At 42.9% G+C, this 13,308-nt stretch overlaps 1 protein-coding gene across 3 annotated transcripts in view; it reads right to left on the reverse strand.

Moving 5' to 3' along the window:
- macf1b (microtubule actin crosslinking factor 1b) overlaps positions 1 to 13,308 on the reverse strand; it is a 32,442-nt gene that overhangs the window by 4,150 nt on the left and 14,984 nt on the right. For 2 of the 3 annotated variants that reach the window (XM_026183407.1, XM_026183406.1), the window contains exons 2-37: positions 11,589 to 12,325; positions 11,363 to 11,410; positions 11,057 to 11,227; positions 10,358 to 10,524; positions 10,113 to 10,272; positions 9,917 to 10,001; positions 9,394 to 9,638; positions 8,688 to 8,807; positions 8,452 to 8,559; positions 8,140 to 8,358; positions 7,624 to 7,827; positions 7,315 to 7,546; positions 6,972 to 7,198; positions 6,757 to 6,879; positions 6,571 to 6,672; positions 6,355 to 6,456; positions 6,068 to 6,232; positions 5,720 to 5,875; positions 5,250 to 5,447; positions 5,005 to 5,133; positions 4,727 to 4,897; positions 4,438 to 4,593; positions 4,105 to 4,311; positions 3,867 to 3,986; positions 3,604 to 3,773; positions 3,316 to 3,475; positions 2,818 to 3,012; positions 2,419 to 2,544; positions 2,047 to 2,190; positions 1,664 to 1,852; positions 1,431 to 1,545; positions 1,131 to 1,297; positions 808 to 970; positions 515 to 669; positions 338 to 412; positions 62 to 179 (exon numbers count right to left, since the gene is read on the reverse strand). In XM_026183407.1, the coding sequence (XP_026039192.1) occupies positions 62 to 179; positions 338 to 412; positions 515 to 669; positions 808 to 970; positions 1,131 to 1,297; positions 1,431 to 1,545; positions 1,664 to 1,852; positions 2,047 to 2,190; positions 2,419 to 2,544; positions 2,818 to 3,012; positions 3,316 to 3,475; positions 3,604 to 3,773; positions 3,867 to 3,986; positions 4,105 to 4,311; positions 4,438 to 4,593; positions 4,727 to 4,897; positions 5,005 to 5,133; positions 5,250 to 5,447; positions 5,720 to 5,875; positions 6,068 to 6,232; positions 6,355 to 6,456; positions 6,571 to 6,672; positions 6,757 to 6,879; positions 6,972 to 7,198; positions 7,315 to 7,546; positions 7,624 to 7,827; positions 8,140 to 8,358; positions 8,452 to 8,559; positions 8,688 to 8,807; positions 9,394 to 9,638; positions 9,917 to 10,001; positions 10,113 to 10,272; positions 10,358 to 10,524; positions 11,057 to 11,227; positions 11,363 to 11,410; positions 11,589 to 12,245 (6,049 nt within the window). In that variant the 5' untranslated portion in view covers positions 12,246 to 12,325. The remainder of the gene's footprint in view (positions 1 to 61; positions 180 to 337; positions 413 to 514; positions 670 to 807; positions 971 to 1,130; positions 1,298 to 1,430; positions 1,546 to 1,663; positions 1,853 to 2,046; positions 2,191 to 2,418; positions 2,545 to 2,817; positions 3,013 to 3,315; positions 3,476 to 3,603; positions 3,774 to 3,866; positions 3,987 to 4,104; positions 4,312 to 4,437; positions 4,594 to 4,726; positions 4,898 to 5,004; positions 5,134 to 5,249; positions 5,448 to 5,719; positions 5,876 to 6,067; positions 6,233 to 6,354; positions 6,457 to 6,570; positions 6,673 to 6,756; positions 6,880 to 6,971; positions 7,199 to 7,314; positions 7,547 to 7,623; positions 7,828 to 8,139; positions 8,359 to 8,451; positions 8,560 to 8,687; positions 8,808 to 9,393; positions 9,639 to 9,916; positions 10,002 to 10,112; positions 10,273 to 10,357; positions 10,525 to 11,056; positions 11,228 to 11,362; positions 11,411 to 11,588; positions 12,326 to 13,308) is intronic. The other variant, XM_026183408.1, reaches the window with a different exon arrangement.

Consider the following 13,308-nt stretch of genomic DNA (forward strand, 5'->3'; position numbering starts at 1 on the left):
GTAACAGCTTGTCTTTGAAAGAAAGGCATTTAGTTATGCAGGAAATAATGACTATTACAACCTCTGCAGGGATCATTTTTAACCAGGAATTCATCCAGAGCAGTCCAGCCTCCTCCGACTCTGACCATCAATGTGCTACGCAGGATTCGAACCATCCTCAGTTGTTGGGAATCTCCAAACTGGAGCAAACATTAAATAATATAATGTTACCGTGTTACAAGTACTGATGGACAGAGGAAATCCATGTAAGACATAAATTTCCTCTGTGGTCGAGGATTTTAGCATTTTAAATATGAAGTTGCATATCTTTTGAATCAGTGACTAACAGTTGACTCACCCTGTATCTGTTGGCACTTATTTGCTCCACTTGAAACCTCTTGGGACAGTTACACTGTGCTACCTGTCGGCTCACCTAATAAAGGCAGGATAATGACAGCATGAGTTGAAAAACCTCATAAGGAGTACATTAGTTTAACTTTTTCTTAATTATTCCTTATGAACACGCTCTTCTTACCTCTTCATTGATCTGATCGGCATCCAGTGTTTTTCTGTAGGGATCTCTGCTGGGATGGAGCGCGCTCACAAACTCATAGTAGTCGATGAAACCGTCGTTGTTCATGTCAAAGATGTTGGCGACAGCGTTCATCTCTAGAGAGCTTGTGGGGAATTCTACAGAAGGAGTACAAAGCCTTATCTTGAACACCAGCCATGCAGATCTTAACGTAAAGAGTTAAAGCACTATAATCCAGAATGAGAGCTACATTAGTATCAGCAATGAACTGATTATTATAGGTAAGAAAGTCTCACTAGAGGCAAGAACATAATCGATGAACTCCTTCTGGCTAATCCGTCCATCCTGGTCCCGGTCGATGCTGCGAAACACGTCCAAGATCCGAGACTTCAAATGACTAATCCACTGTATGTAACGCTTTCGCCAAATGTTAAAGTCAAAGTTTGCAAATTCTTCCATCTGTGGGAAACAGCAAAATATCACAACCTTTTTAAATCTTTGAATGTCAAAATGTCTCTCCTAATAATAATTTCAAAAACATTTTTATTGTTTTGGCCACCTACAATGGTACCAGAGTCTCTCAACGTTATTACAGTTATGTTGCAAAAAGCACAATGACCTCTTTGAGCATTTGCTGGTGTTGTTCCAAGCGGTTTTGTCTCGCCACAGACAGGAGCCAAAGTTTCTGCCACTCACTGACCAGCTGACTGAGCTGTGGGGTCTGAGGGTCAAGGTGCTCCAGGGGGACTGGTATAGCAGGCTGCAACTTCATAGCGCTCCTTCTCTCTGGACAAAGAAAGTCATCATTCATCTCAGTCAAATGATACTGTATGTGCTTGACAGGTCATTAGCAGTGAGCTACTCAACCTTTAACCCTTTACGAATGCATGCACAGAATGCTGTTTTCACAGTGGCTTACTGGTGAGGGGCCGTTTGCTTGGGGAAACTTGCTGCTTCGAAATGCTCTTGTGTTTGCAGGATTTTGTGGCATGTTCTACCTCTGGGAACTTTTTATTTAACTCCTCCATGAATACCTGCGGAGAGGAGTCCATAACTGAGACTACAAAGTACAGTAAGCATGTTGTAAAACTGGGGGTTTTGCAGTGCAAACATGGTAAATAACTCATGCTCTCAAAGAAAAAGAACTCATACTGTGTGTTGCTCAATGAGTTTTTGGTTATGCTCTGTGGCCTCAGGCAGAGGCTCTTGATCTCTGAGGCTGAGGGCTTCCTCTGCTGATGAGATCCAGTCCAGCAGTCTTTGGACTTCCTCTCTCTCTGTCTCCAGTGCTGTCAAACTGGCTTGGATCTTCTGGCCCTGCTGCTGGGCCCAGGTCTGAACCTGACTCGGAAAACAAAAGAGGGGGAGAAAATTACACAGCTCGCTGTTTATACATTGATAAAATGTCTTCCAGCATTCAAGCCATTTTGGTGACTGATAGCAACAGTTACCTAAACAATCAAATGATTTGTTTTTTAATATAATTAAAGGAAAATAGAACCTTGTGTGTATTACTTTGGCACAAAGGCACTCACTTCCTCGTAGCGTGTCTTAGTGACACTGATCCACGATTTTAGGGTGATTATGGAGTCTGGATGGCAGGAGGCAAGAATCTCCTCACCCAAACACTGGATGTTCTCAAGCTCCACTGCCTGAGCCTGCAAGGCAGACAGCGACTCCTGTGGCGGAGCAATAAAAAGACTTGGATGAGTTTTTTGATGCTCGAGGTAGCCGTCCTTACAGCTACGCTCAAGCACAGCTTTGTTTAACTGACCTTCAGCCAAACACTAAACTCTTATCAGCACCAGCTTCTTCTGTAGCAGAGTCTGTCCTCTGCACTCACTGGAAGCTGATAAGCTGGAAAAAAAATAATTTCTCTACAGGGAGTGACAAAATTTTATACTGACCTCATGCTGTTTGCGGAAGGAAAGCAGACCTTCCTCCTCCTCTGGTATGACCCCGTATTTTAGGATCCTCTCGGCCTCAGTGAGCCGCTCCATGAAACAATGAACGAGCCCGTCGAACTTTTCAGCCTAACAAGAACGAGGAGGGGAGTTTAGCTCCTTATTAGTGCTTCACATCATGTGTTTTTTCATGACTTTTGACAAAACTTAAAGAAACACGACTACCTGTCAGTTTTTGTGCAGAAGCTATCAGTATCAGTGCAAAAGGTTATGTCTTGACAGATTAAGTGACACAGTCGAATCAGCATTTAATACCGAATGTCAAAATTCCAGCTTCTACTTTTAAAACAGCTGTTGCACACACAGGACAGCCTCACAGCCTTTACTATTCGTGTACAACACCTGCTGAAGCGCAGCCTCCAGCCTGTCCTGCTTGCTGACTGACAGTTTGCACACAGCTTCCCAGCGGCCCTCCAGTTCATCCATCTGCTCCTGCAGCCAGTGAGCGTCGGCCGTGCTGCTCCTGGTCAGATCTCTCACAGAGCGCTTCAGGGTCCTAATGCATCCGGCTCGCTTTCCCAACTCCTTCTGGAAGGCCTGAGAGAAAGAGAAAAAAAGGCTAAAACCAACTATTTTATTTTACTCATGAGGAAGGACTGTGAAGAATGAGCTGCAAATTCAGAGTACAACAAGTAGCACTTAACATTAATTGTACGTATATACATTAATAATACATGTGATATACAACTGTTAGTAAACACTTCATGTACAAGACTGCATTACACCCTCTAATATGAAAATGAGGAAATGAATAACACTGCATTTAGAATGAAAACATTAGAATAAGTCCTGTGGGTTGGTTGCAAAGGCTGATTTTTTCCAAACTGTATTTGTGGGTACCTTGTGTTTGTCTATGAGATTGTTGACCATGTCTTTGTCTCCACCAACAGGTACGTCTTCAGCCAGTTGGGGTTCTGCTCTATACAGCCAGTCGTTCAGTGCCTGCAGAGCATCAGTGAATCTTCCTGAGAACAGCAGTGCTTCCTCTAGCTTGTGTTGCCTAAAAGAAAACAGAAAACACAAACACTTTGAGTACACTTTTTTTTTTGGTTATTTATCTGTATTAATGTGAATGTTTGGCTCATTTATTGGTAGAAATTCAGTTGTATACGGTATACAGTTCTGTACCTCTCCATGGACTTGCCACTGATGGTGTCCCATGTGTCTTTGAGTTCAGCCATTAAGTTCTCCAGATGCTGCCTATCGTGGGAGGTTTGAGCTCTTTCATGCAGACTGCGACCGCTCTTCAGTGTTGCCTCGTACATGGGCCTCTTTGATCTCAGTAGTTTCTGGAACTCCTAATTACAAGAGCGATCGGCAAATGAGTGACACATAAGTGAACAGCAAAGGTGCTTACACACATACAGCATATCACCATGTTTATAATGTACCTTTTGCTCTGTCAATTGTTGCTTAATCTCTTCGTGGGACACCGCAATCTCCTTATGTGTGTCTAATGTCTGTTCGACTTCTGTCATCCAGTCCACCAGGAGGCGCCAAGATTCATTAAACTGAATGAGATAGAAACATTTTATACAAAGCTCTCCGTGGGTGTGGCACATTATATTCATATACACGCGTGAGAAAGATCAAGGTTACATATCTCTGTATATTAGAGATGAAATATACCTGCTTGGCATTCTTTTTAACATCCTCCAGCATCCTTCCTCTTTCTGAAGTCCGCTGCTGTAACTTTTTGTATCGATCCTGGACGGTCATGATTAGGTTATGAATAACATCACAGTCGTCCTTTCTGCTGAGCTCAGTTAGTCTGAGGCCTGCGTTCTCCACTGTGGTCTTCTTCTCTCCATAATTGTTTACCTCATTCACCAGTGTCTGTATAGATAAAAGCATTTCATAAATGAAAAGCCAATACATATTACAGGGTTTAGATCTCTGGATTGGAAGCAATAAAAACAAAAATACAACAGGTATTTAAAAAAATAAATAAATAAAACCTACTCTGTGACTGTGCAGCTGTGCACAAACTGTGTCCAGAACAAAGCTAGGAGCTGGCAGGTTCCCCATAGACTCTTCACACTTGCTCATCTTAGTGAGTAGCTCCTGGACACTGCTGTGAAACTCCTTGGCCAAATTGAGTCCCTCTGTGAGCTGTGCCTGTAGAAAAAAGTCCTACACTCTGATTTACTGTAATAACATGTATTTGCAATAAAACACACTAAATAAAACACACTGGAACTGAAAACAAATCTCAAAGAGGCAGCGTGTTGACTGTGCTACATTAAAGGACCTTTCGCTCCTGGACTTTGCTGTAAACAGACGCCCATTTCTGTTCAAGAATCGACAAGCTGTGTTCGGTGCTCGATCCCCGCACAACACCGCTGCTCTCCAGCATCCTGTGAATGGCATTCTTCACATCTGTATAGGTGTGGAGCTTTGACTCCATCTCATTACACAACTCCTGTCACATCAAGTCAGGAGAGCCAAAGAATTAGAACCAATATCTTCACATGTATGTTTCCAGGATTATAGTTGACATTTTTAATTTTAAACTCTAATCAGCCTCACCAAGTGGGCATTGAGCCTTTCACTTGCAGAGTCCGGCATGCCCCACATGATTTTAGAAGAGGACAGTCTCAGTTCTGTATTCTCCAACCACTGTAAAAGGTCCTGAATCTCCATTGTAACATCTTGCACCTGTGCCAACACAATATACATATATCGTGCATCAACATTTGTTATAAATAAACTGAATCGTGTTTTACAATCAAAAAGACTTCTGATCCAGTGTAACAATATAATTCTGTCTTCACCTGACTCAGTCTGTTCTCTAATTCCAGCTGCCTTTGTTCAGTCTCACAGCGGACAAACTCCCAGCTTTCATTGAGATGCTCCAATCGAGATTGCAGACCATGTGGACCTTCTGCGGACCCAACCTCCAGCAGCCCCCTGCCTGCCTTGTTGAGGGATTCCACTGTGCGAACATGAGACATAACATCATTCCGCAACACCTTTGAGAAGGAAAAAGGAGGAGGGAAGAGATTAATGCATATGTATAGTATTTCCGCAATGTATTGCTTGGATTGTTTTGGGCTAAGTGTTTTCTGGTGTTAGTTATTTCTGACTCTTATAAGATGACTCAGATAGGTGGTGTGTAAGCATACAATAAACAAGACACACACATACACACACAAAGTTTCCAGCGTTGACAAAGTAGCCTACTGAAAGGCTGGATTGAAATGTTAGTCACAGTATATCTGTATTTATTAAGGCCACCACCAACCTTGTGTTTAGCCAGCTCTATTTCACATGCCTGCAGGTCAATGCTGATTGGCTGGCTGCCCTGCAGTTGTTCAGTGGTCCTGGAAAGCCAAGTGTGCAGCTCATCCAGTGTGTTTTGGAACTGACCGAGACCCAGCAGAGCACACTCTAACTGATGCTGTAAACATAATGAGTGGATAGTATATATCATTAGAAACATTGGAAACAGATCATTTTTACACATTTATTACAGGCTAGCTCACCTTTGTTTCAGTACAATGTCTTTTGAAGTTGTGGCACAGCAGATATAGCAGCTAATAGCCACATTAGCATTAGCATTGCATCACTCTACCTGCTGTCATCTTCTTACCTGTCTGTTGACAGTCTCTGACTCCAGACTGTCCCAGCGCTGTCTGAAGTCACACAGTGGCGAGATTGAGCCTGGACGCTCTGAGCCTGGAGACAGCCGACACACAAACCGATGGTTCAGACTTTCTATCTCAATCTTCTTTTGGTAAAGTTCCCGCTTCAATTCCTAAAACAAGGGATACCGTACGCAAACATATACCAAGAGAACACATTACTTTTAATAGGCAAAGGTGCCGTTATGAATGAATGTAATTGCAGGTTCTAGGGCAGTATGGAGAATGAACCCACCTTGAGGTCACATAGCTGTTCTTTGACTGACTCCAAGTCAGTTCCTACCACGAACTCCTCTGCAGAACTCAGCTCAGCTGATTTCAACCACTCAAACAGTCCCTGATAGTAAAAAGATGTGGTGTGTTATTTAATATAGCTGTGATAATGACATGTATGTTATTATAAATTTATGCATACCATATAAATGGTTTTGTATTGCACTTGGACACATACCTGCATGGTATCTTGATAATGCAGTGCCATCTGCAAGGAGTCCTCCAGCTTTTTGTGACATTCATTCCATAGTTTGCTTAAGTTGTTCCACGTGCAATAGAGCTTTAAGCCAGCAAAAATATATGGTTTTATGTCAGTGCACAGTTTAATCAGCTGAAAAAAATTACTTTCAGATATGTTTCATACTTCATCTAGGCTCTTTGTGACATCTGGTTTGTCAGTATCCCCGCATGCTGACATCAGCTCCATTCCCAGAACGCCAAGACTGTCCAGATCTCCCTGCAAACTGTCTATATCCTCCCTGAGAGTCTATATTTTGAAAAGATGGAAAAAGTTACAACATGTCTTTCTAACAATATGGGTTCTTCACGCACGCTTCCTTTTAAAGTCTCCAGACCAACCTGCATGGTTTCAAGGCTCTGACGTATTGTTTCAGAGTCTGTTCGACTAGCATTGAGATCCAAAACCGCCTGCTGAGCATCATTAAGAGCAGCTGTGACATCGCCGACATCGCTCCAGTATTTAACGGCAAGGTCCAAGAGTTTGAGCAGCCAGGTTTCCCTCTCTTTAGCTTGATTATGTGTCTCATCCCAAAGCAGGGACAAGCTGGACACTCGCTCTTGAATTGCTGGGATCACAAGGATATGGCAAGCAAACTGCTTAGAATTTAAACTTTTCCACATAATTAAAAACATTGCAGCTTGTGGTTTTGTGTGTTTTCAGGAGATCTGAGAATATGGTCACCTGTGCTGATTGATCCATCCCCGGCAGCCCGAGTGTTAGCCAGTAGTTCATCTGCCTGTGTTTTGACGCTGCTGAGGCCTAACTCAAGTTTGGACAACTCAGCCAAGGTTTGCTTGTTGTCCTGCAGCTGCTCTTGGATTCTTGGCGTGAGACCTTGAAGTAAGGTGGGTGTCTGTATGCGACTGAGCAGGCGGTGTAGACTCTCTTTGATAAGAGTCATCCTCTCGTTCAGCTAGAGGAATAAGAAAACATTAAGCTGTGAACCAGTATAGGACAAACTGGTGAACATTTCCAAACAAGGATTCTTACCTGAGTGAATCGAGGCAAGGACTCCTCCAGTAGATTGGCAGTCTCTCTCACGCGGTCTCTAATAGCTCTATGCTGCTCCTCAGCCTCTGTGGCCTTGCGGCAGAACTGATCCCCCTGAATGGAGTTTAGTTCTGACAGGCGTTTTGCCAGAGAGCATAAACGTGCAATCAAAGGTCTATGTTCAGCTATAGATTCCCGAAGACCCTAAGCACAAGAGAGAAAAAAAAAGTTTAACAATGCAGAGAGCACTTTATTTACCAGAAAGCATTTGAAATGAACAGGGAAAGGACAAAAAATCCCTTTGTGTCACTTGCAGTGACAGGCCTGACACAACAGACCTGTCATGAAGTAAATTACATTAATGAACTATGGTTTAACAGATTAGCACATTTACCCAGAGAAAAATAGTGGCAGTGGCTATAAAGTCTGAAAGGACTTCATTGTTCACCAGCACAAAAAGGGTGATGAAAGAAGAGAAAAGCTGGCACTCTGATATGGGAAAGCAGGTTTCTTTACCTGTAAAAGGTCCTGTTGTTCCCGAAATGCCTCATAGCTAATTGTGGTGAGGGACAGCTGGCCAATCAGGGTCTGAGTTTCTTCAAGCCACGGTGAAACCTCAGCAAAGCCCTCAGAGAATTGATGGAGGAGTGACTGAGCATGCTCAAGCTGCAGGACCACGTGGGAATTGGTAGCTGAGGTGGTGTTGCATTGTTCTTGTAAAGCCTCAATTGGGGTCTGCAGGAGATGTAACAGTGGAAAAAATACATTCAAACCTCCCGAGTCATGTATGTGTTTGCTTCATTGATGAAATTTTAGTTGAGAGTGTACCCGAAGATCGCCAGTTTCCCCTTCATCGCTGTATGTCATCAAGATTTCAGTGATTTTTACCATCTTCTCAATATTGAACCGATGTTGTAGAATCTCAACTGCTAAAATCTGTACAGGTAACATTATATCAAGTTAAAATCAAGTTAAAATCAGTTACCAAACATTCCTATTGATGGACTTATAAAACTGTAGCATGTACTGTATAATATATCGTGTCTGTGTGTGTGTGTCCTGACCTTTTGCTCATAGACCTGTTCTGCGATGAGCTCTGGATCAAGATCAATAGTTTTCAGCTTCTCAAGTTTGGCTGCTGTATCTTTGAACCAAGCTATCTCCTTTACCACTGCTTTTTCCAACTGTTAAAAATACACAGTATTGTCACATAAACAAAACAATTATCATTCAAATACAAATAGATATGTTCTGAAGGCTTCCAACATCTTAAGTAAAAAACACCATGTGACAATAAAGAAATTACACAAAACCTAATGGCTTTCTCTCAGAGTCTTCAGGTCTCAGTTAAATCTTAAAGTTCATGAAAGTGCAATTAGAGCAAGACTGTCCTACAACAACACTGACTTGACGGCAGCTAATGCTTGGTCAAAATTAGATCAGGTGACAAGACAACAATCCCAAGAACGTCAAGAAACCTACAACAGACAGTCCCAGTTTCTTCTTGGGAAAATGAAATGCCAACCCCAGCTCCACAATAATATGACAGATTGATGAAGTCATACAGAAGCAATTACTTTATTGCTGCTTAGATGGCTCTTTTGAATTTGGTGGCGTACTTAGTTCTTCACATTACTTTTACAGAGTCCTGTGAAAATGTTTTTTTTTCTCCACATATTACATTAGCTTGGCACTTCCACTTTTCAATGGCGATCAAGTGGTATTTCCTTGTATAAACCCTAAAAACCTTTAATTATGTGTAAACATTACCCTTTGTCTCTCAGCTGCACATAGTACTGCATCTCCAGCATGAGTCTGTGCCCCTGCTGCCCCCAAGAGCTCCCGCTCAATGCGACCCAGCCACAGGTGGAGGTCCTCTTGGCTGGAGGTACAACGACTGGAGGCCTCAAGCGCTTGTTCCAGTCTCTGCAGCACGTCCAGACTGCTCAGACTCAGCACAGAGCAACGAATACGCAAAGCATCCATCTTCTCCTGTACTTGCTGGGCTTCCTCCTCTGAAAGAAAAGGTAAATCCAGATTTACACAGTAGCCATTCATCAAAATAACCACCAGCATCACACTTGGCAGGTGTACTGCTGAGGATGCAAGGAAGTGCAGTGTTTGGTTTGAAGTTGTTTGAACGAGTGGTAGATCACATCTCAGTCTTCTCATATAATAGTGTTGATTAATCAAGGAGTTATCAAACAAGCGACAAGGGACAGACATGGGCAGAACTTCTATTATTAATATATCCATCTACAATAACTAATTTAAAGATGTATGTAAACATTACCTGATAATGCTTCCATTAGCTCATGACCTGACTTCTGTATTTTCCCTAGTTCTGCAGTTTTAACTTGAATTTCTTCAACAACAGCCTGAAGGAAGAAAAAAAGTGTTTAAAATGTATTGTAAAATCTATTCTTCTATTTAAACAATACAATCCACCTTTACTTTGCATGGCAGTCCATTCGCTTTAGATTTCTAACCTTGGCCCGGTCGGAGGCCTCTGTGAGATGCAGCATTACTCTTTCTGCATTTCGAAGTTCAGCTAGAGTCTGTTCCATAGATATGAGCCATTGCTGCAAGCTGTCCACTCCTTCCTGGAACAGCTGGGCCCTGGGAAGGATGAGCTCCAGGCTTGCCCTCCTACGAAAGTCCCCGTAATCAGTGAGTGATGTTTGTCTCGTGATGCAGTCTTGTCAAATCAATATTGATAGTAAAAGTGGTTCACCTTTGTTCTGCTTCCTGTTGTAAGGCCTCCCACTTCTGATTAAGAGTGGATAGTTTGACCTTTACTTGCTCCCCTTCTTCTCCCACATGGGCCTCCACCAGCTGAGTGCCTTCTGACATCATGGAGGTCATACTACGCCTCCGGTCTGTTAGGAGACGCTGCAAGAGCTGTGAAACAGCTGAATATCTCAGGTGAAGTGATATTATGTGGAATCACAAACACTATTAATACAGAAAACCTATTCTTAACATTTTATGTACGATTTCTGAGACACGACATTGCTTGCACCTGTTAATATTTCTTAAATCCGCCTCCCCTTTTATTTTTGCTTTTTTTGTTTTTCTTCCTGTTTTTGTGCCAGTCAGTGAGGGGGGAGTCCTGTTTCACAAACCTACATTATCAAGAACCAGACAGGTTTCACCTCCTCCAAAGAGCGCACAATGGGTGTGACTGCCGCTGAAAGGTGAGAGACTTCCCTGCTTTTATATGCCCTCAGGACATGTAGACAAAGACTTACTGAAGCTCATTGTGGTGATAAACACCACCCATTCACTGCTGAATAGAGCAGATTTACCTTAAAACGGAAGCACTAGAGCATTTTCCATGGATTCAGGACATCTTCCTATAGGTAATTCTTTTTTCCCACTGCAGAACTCAGTGGAAACATGAAACTATGATGCAATGTTGAACGTAACAAACCTTTTGTTCTTGGAGCTGTGCTTTCACCACTTTCACCTCTGATGATGGGGGTTTCTGATTTGCTGTGAGCTCCTCTATTTCTTTGACCCATTTAAGCAAAGCTTCCAGGTTTTGGAGAAATGTTTCAGAATCTGTAGAAACATCCTTTAGTGCCAAGGCAGATCTTGTTCCCTTGACAAAAGACCACAACATATCAGTATCAATTTCTTAACTGTGAATAAAAAATGTTTTCTTTAAAACAAGGTTGTTTCACCTGAAATATAATCGGCTTAACTACAACAGAAATATGATATGGGTAAAACCTACCCTCCATTTATCCAGGGTGGGATCCTGATCTGAGCTTGAACTTTGGAGCTGCAAAGTAAAGACAATCCTAGTGTTTTGTCAATTCATAAAAATTTTGATATAGAAATACCCAAAAAACATATTGCCTGTACAGACAGAGAGAGTTCTAGGATAGAAAGAATAATGGAAAGAGTGAAAAGAAAACCAGATACAACTTCTCATATTTGAGAGTCGTGTTGTTTTCAACCTCTGCAAGTTCCTCCGCGACACCATTCAAGACTCTCACGGTTCTGGTGACAATCGGGTTCCCTCCTTTATCTCCTGGTGGATACTCTGTCACTTCCACAATTTCTGTTACAGTTGTCTCTGTCACCTCTGTCACTTCTGTGACCTCACGTGATGCCACATTCTTCCAGGACCAGGGGCTTCCTTCTCTAGAGTCTCTCCTCTGGAAGCTGGCCCTCCTCTCTGCAGCGGTTTTCTCTGGGTGAGCCAGAGGTGATCTGGCGAACTCAGGAGGCACTGTCCTCCTTGTCAAGGTGCCATTTCGAGAAGTTTTTATGGGAGACGGGCTGCCTTGCCAAGCATTTTCTAGAGTACTGGTACTCCTGATTGTTGACGCAGGAGAGCTGTGAAGGGGTTTATCTGAAATGGGAGTTTCAGCTCCCTGCTCCCTTTTAAGATCAATTTCCTGGAGTTCCTTGTAACTCTCCACCTCTCTTTCCTTGCTCGCATCATCGTTGGCTTTGTCTTTGATAGTCTCTTCCTTTTTGGTCTCCCCATGTTGCTCTGCGGGCTGCCACTCTTTTCTTCGTTGGTAGCACTCCTTCAGAAAGTCCTCATCTGACCTGACATGCTTGGACTTCTGGCCCAGGCAGCTGGGCCGGCTGATGAGGTTGCCCATAATCCTTCAGCCCAGTGGCTAATGAGGTAATAGGTCAGGTAAGGGCCAGCGGCCATGCATGCGGGAGTTTCTTCAGCTACCTAAAATAAGACAAGGGGGTCATCATGCAATGAATAATTGCTCAGTTTGTGAATCTACAAAATAATACTTATTTTAAAAGCATAGCTTCCCAGTTTCAAAGGCACGAGTTACTCCTTGCATAGCTTACACGTCCAGAAAACTGCTAACAAATAAAGTAAATCAGTGTCTCACATTCTCCATTTGCTACATTTCTTTGCCAGTGTTGCCCTTTTCTTGGAACTGAAGGACCATAGGAAAATGCATCAGAGATACTTGGCCAGGATACTCCCCATCCCTTTGTCTAGATTTCACATAAACACCCGCAAACACACGCACTCCCCTCTATGTCACATCACCAACCGAAATATTCTGGGCTTAGAAATCAATGTGACAGGCTTGTCGAGGATCCCACTGTTGAGCCTGGCACAGAAAAAGCAGTGGCAATCAGCCAGCGCTTTCTGTAACTCAGCCTGGACCAGTCCTGGGAAAGCCGCTAAGGATCTGATCAAATATGACAGCCATTAACACGCAGACATCGCCTTTCTAGAGGGTGACAACAAGAGGAGGTGCAGGAAAACTAAGCGGCATGAGAGTAGTGGGGGAGTTGTTGGTGTAACAGACACCAATCAGTAGCATACCTTACAGTATACACTGTTATTACACAGACTGATAGCTGGTGACCTTTATGGAAAACTAAAGCCTGACTCTCTCCTATTACCACACTACTACTGCAGAATTCTGAATACAAAAATGATCTGATCACCATCTAACCTGATCAAAATTACTACATGAGTGACAGTTTACGGTGTTAGCCTGTCTGCCTGTCCCTCAGCTCAGAGCCTTCATTGTTTTAACAGGAAGGTTAAAGGTGAGAGTAATTATCTCGGTCTAGTGGAGCTGAGGTGAGCCCATCAGGATAGCACAGGGAGGGGTGCTGTTGAAGTTAGGTCCTCCTCTGAGTCATGATTGGACTGGTCCATTCAGAATTATTACAGGTCATTTC

Source organism: Astatotilapia calliptera, chromosome 11 (assembly GCF_900246225.1).
Source record: "Astatotilapia calliptera chromosome 11, fAstCal1.2, whole genome shotgun sequence".
In the NCBI taxonomy this organism is placed as follows: domain Eukaryota; kingdom Metazoa; phylum Chordata; class Actinopteri; order Cichliformes; family Cichlidae; genus Astatotilapia; species Astatotilapia calliptera.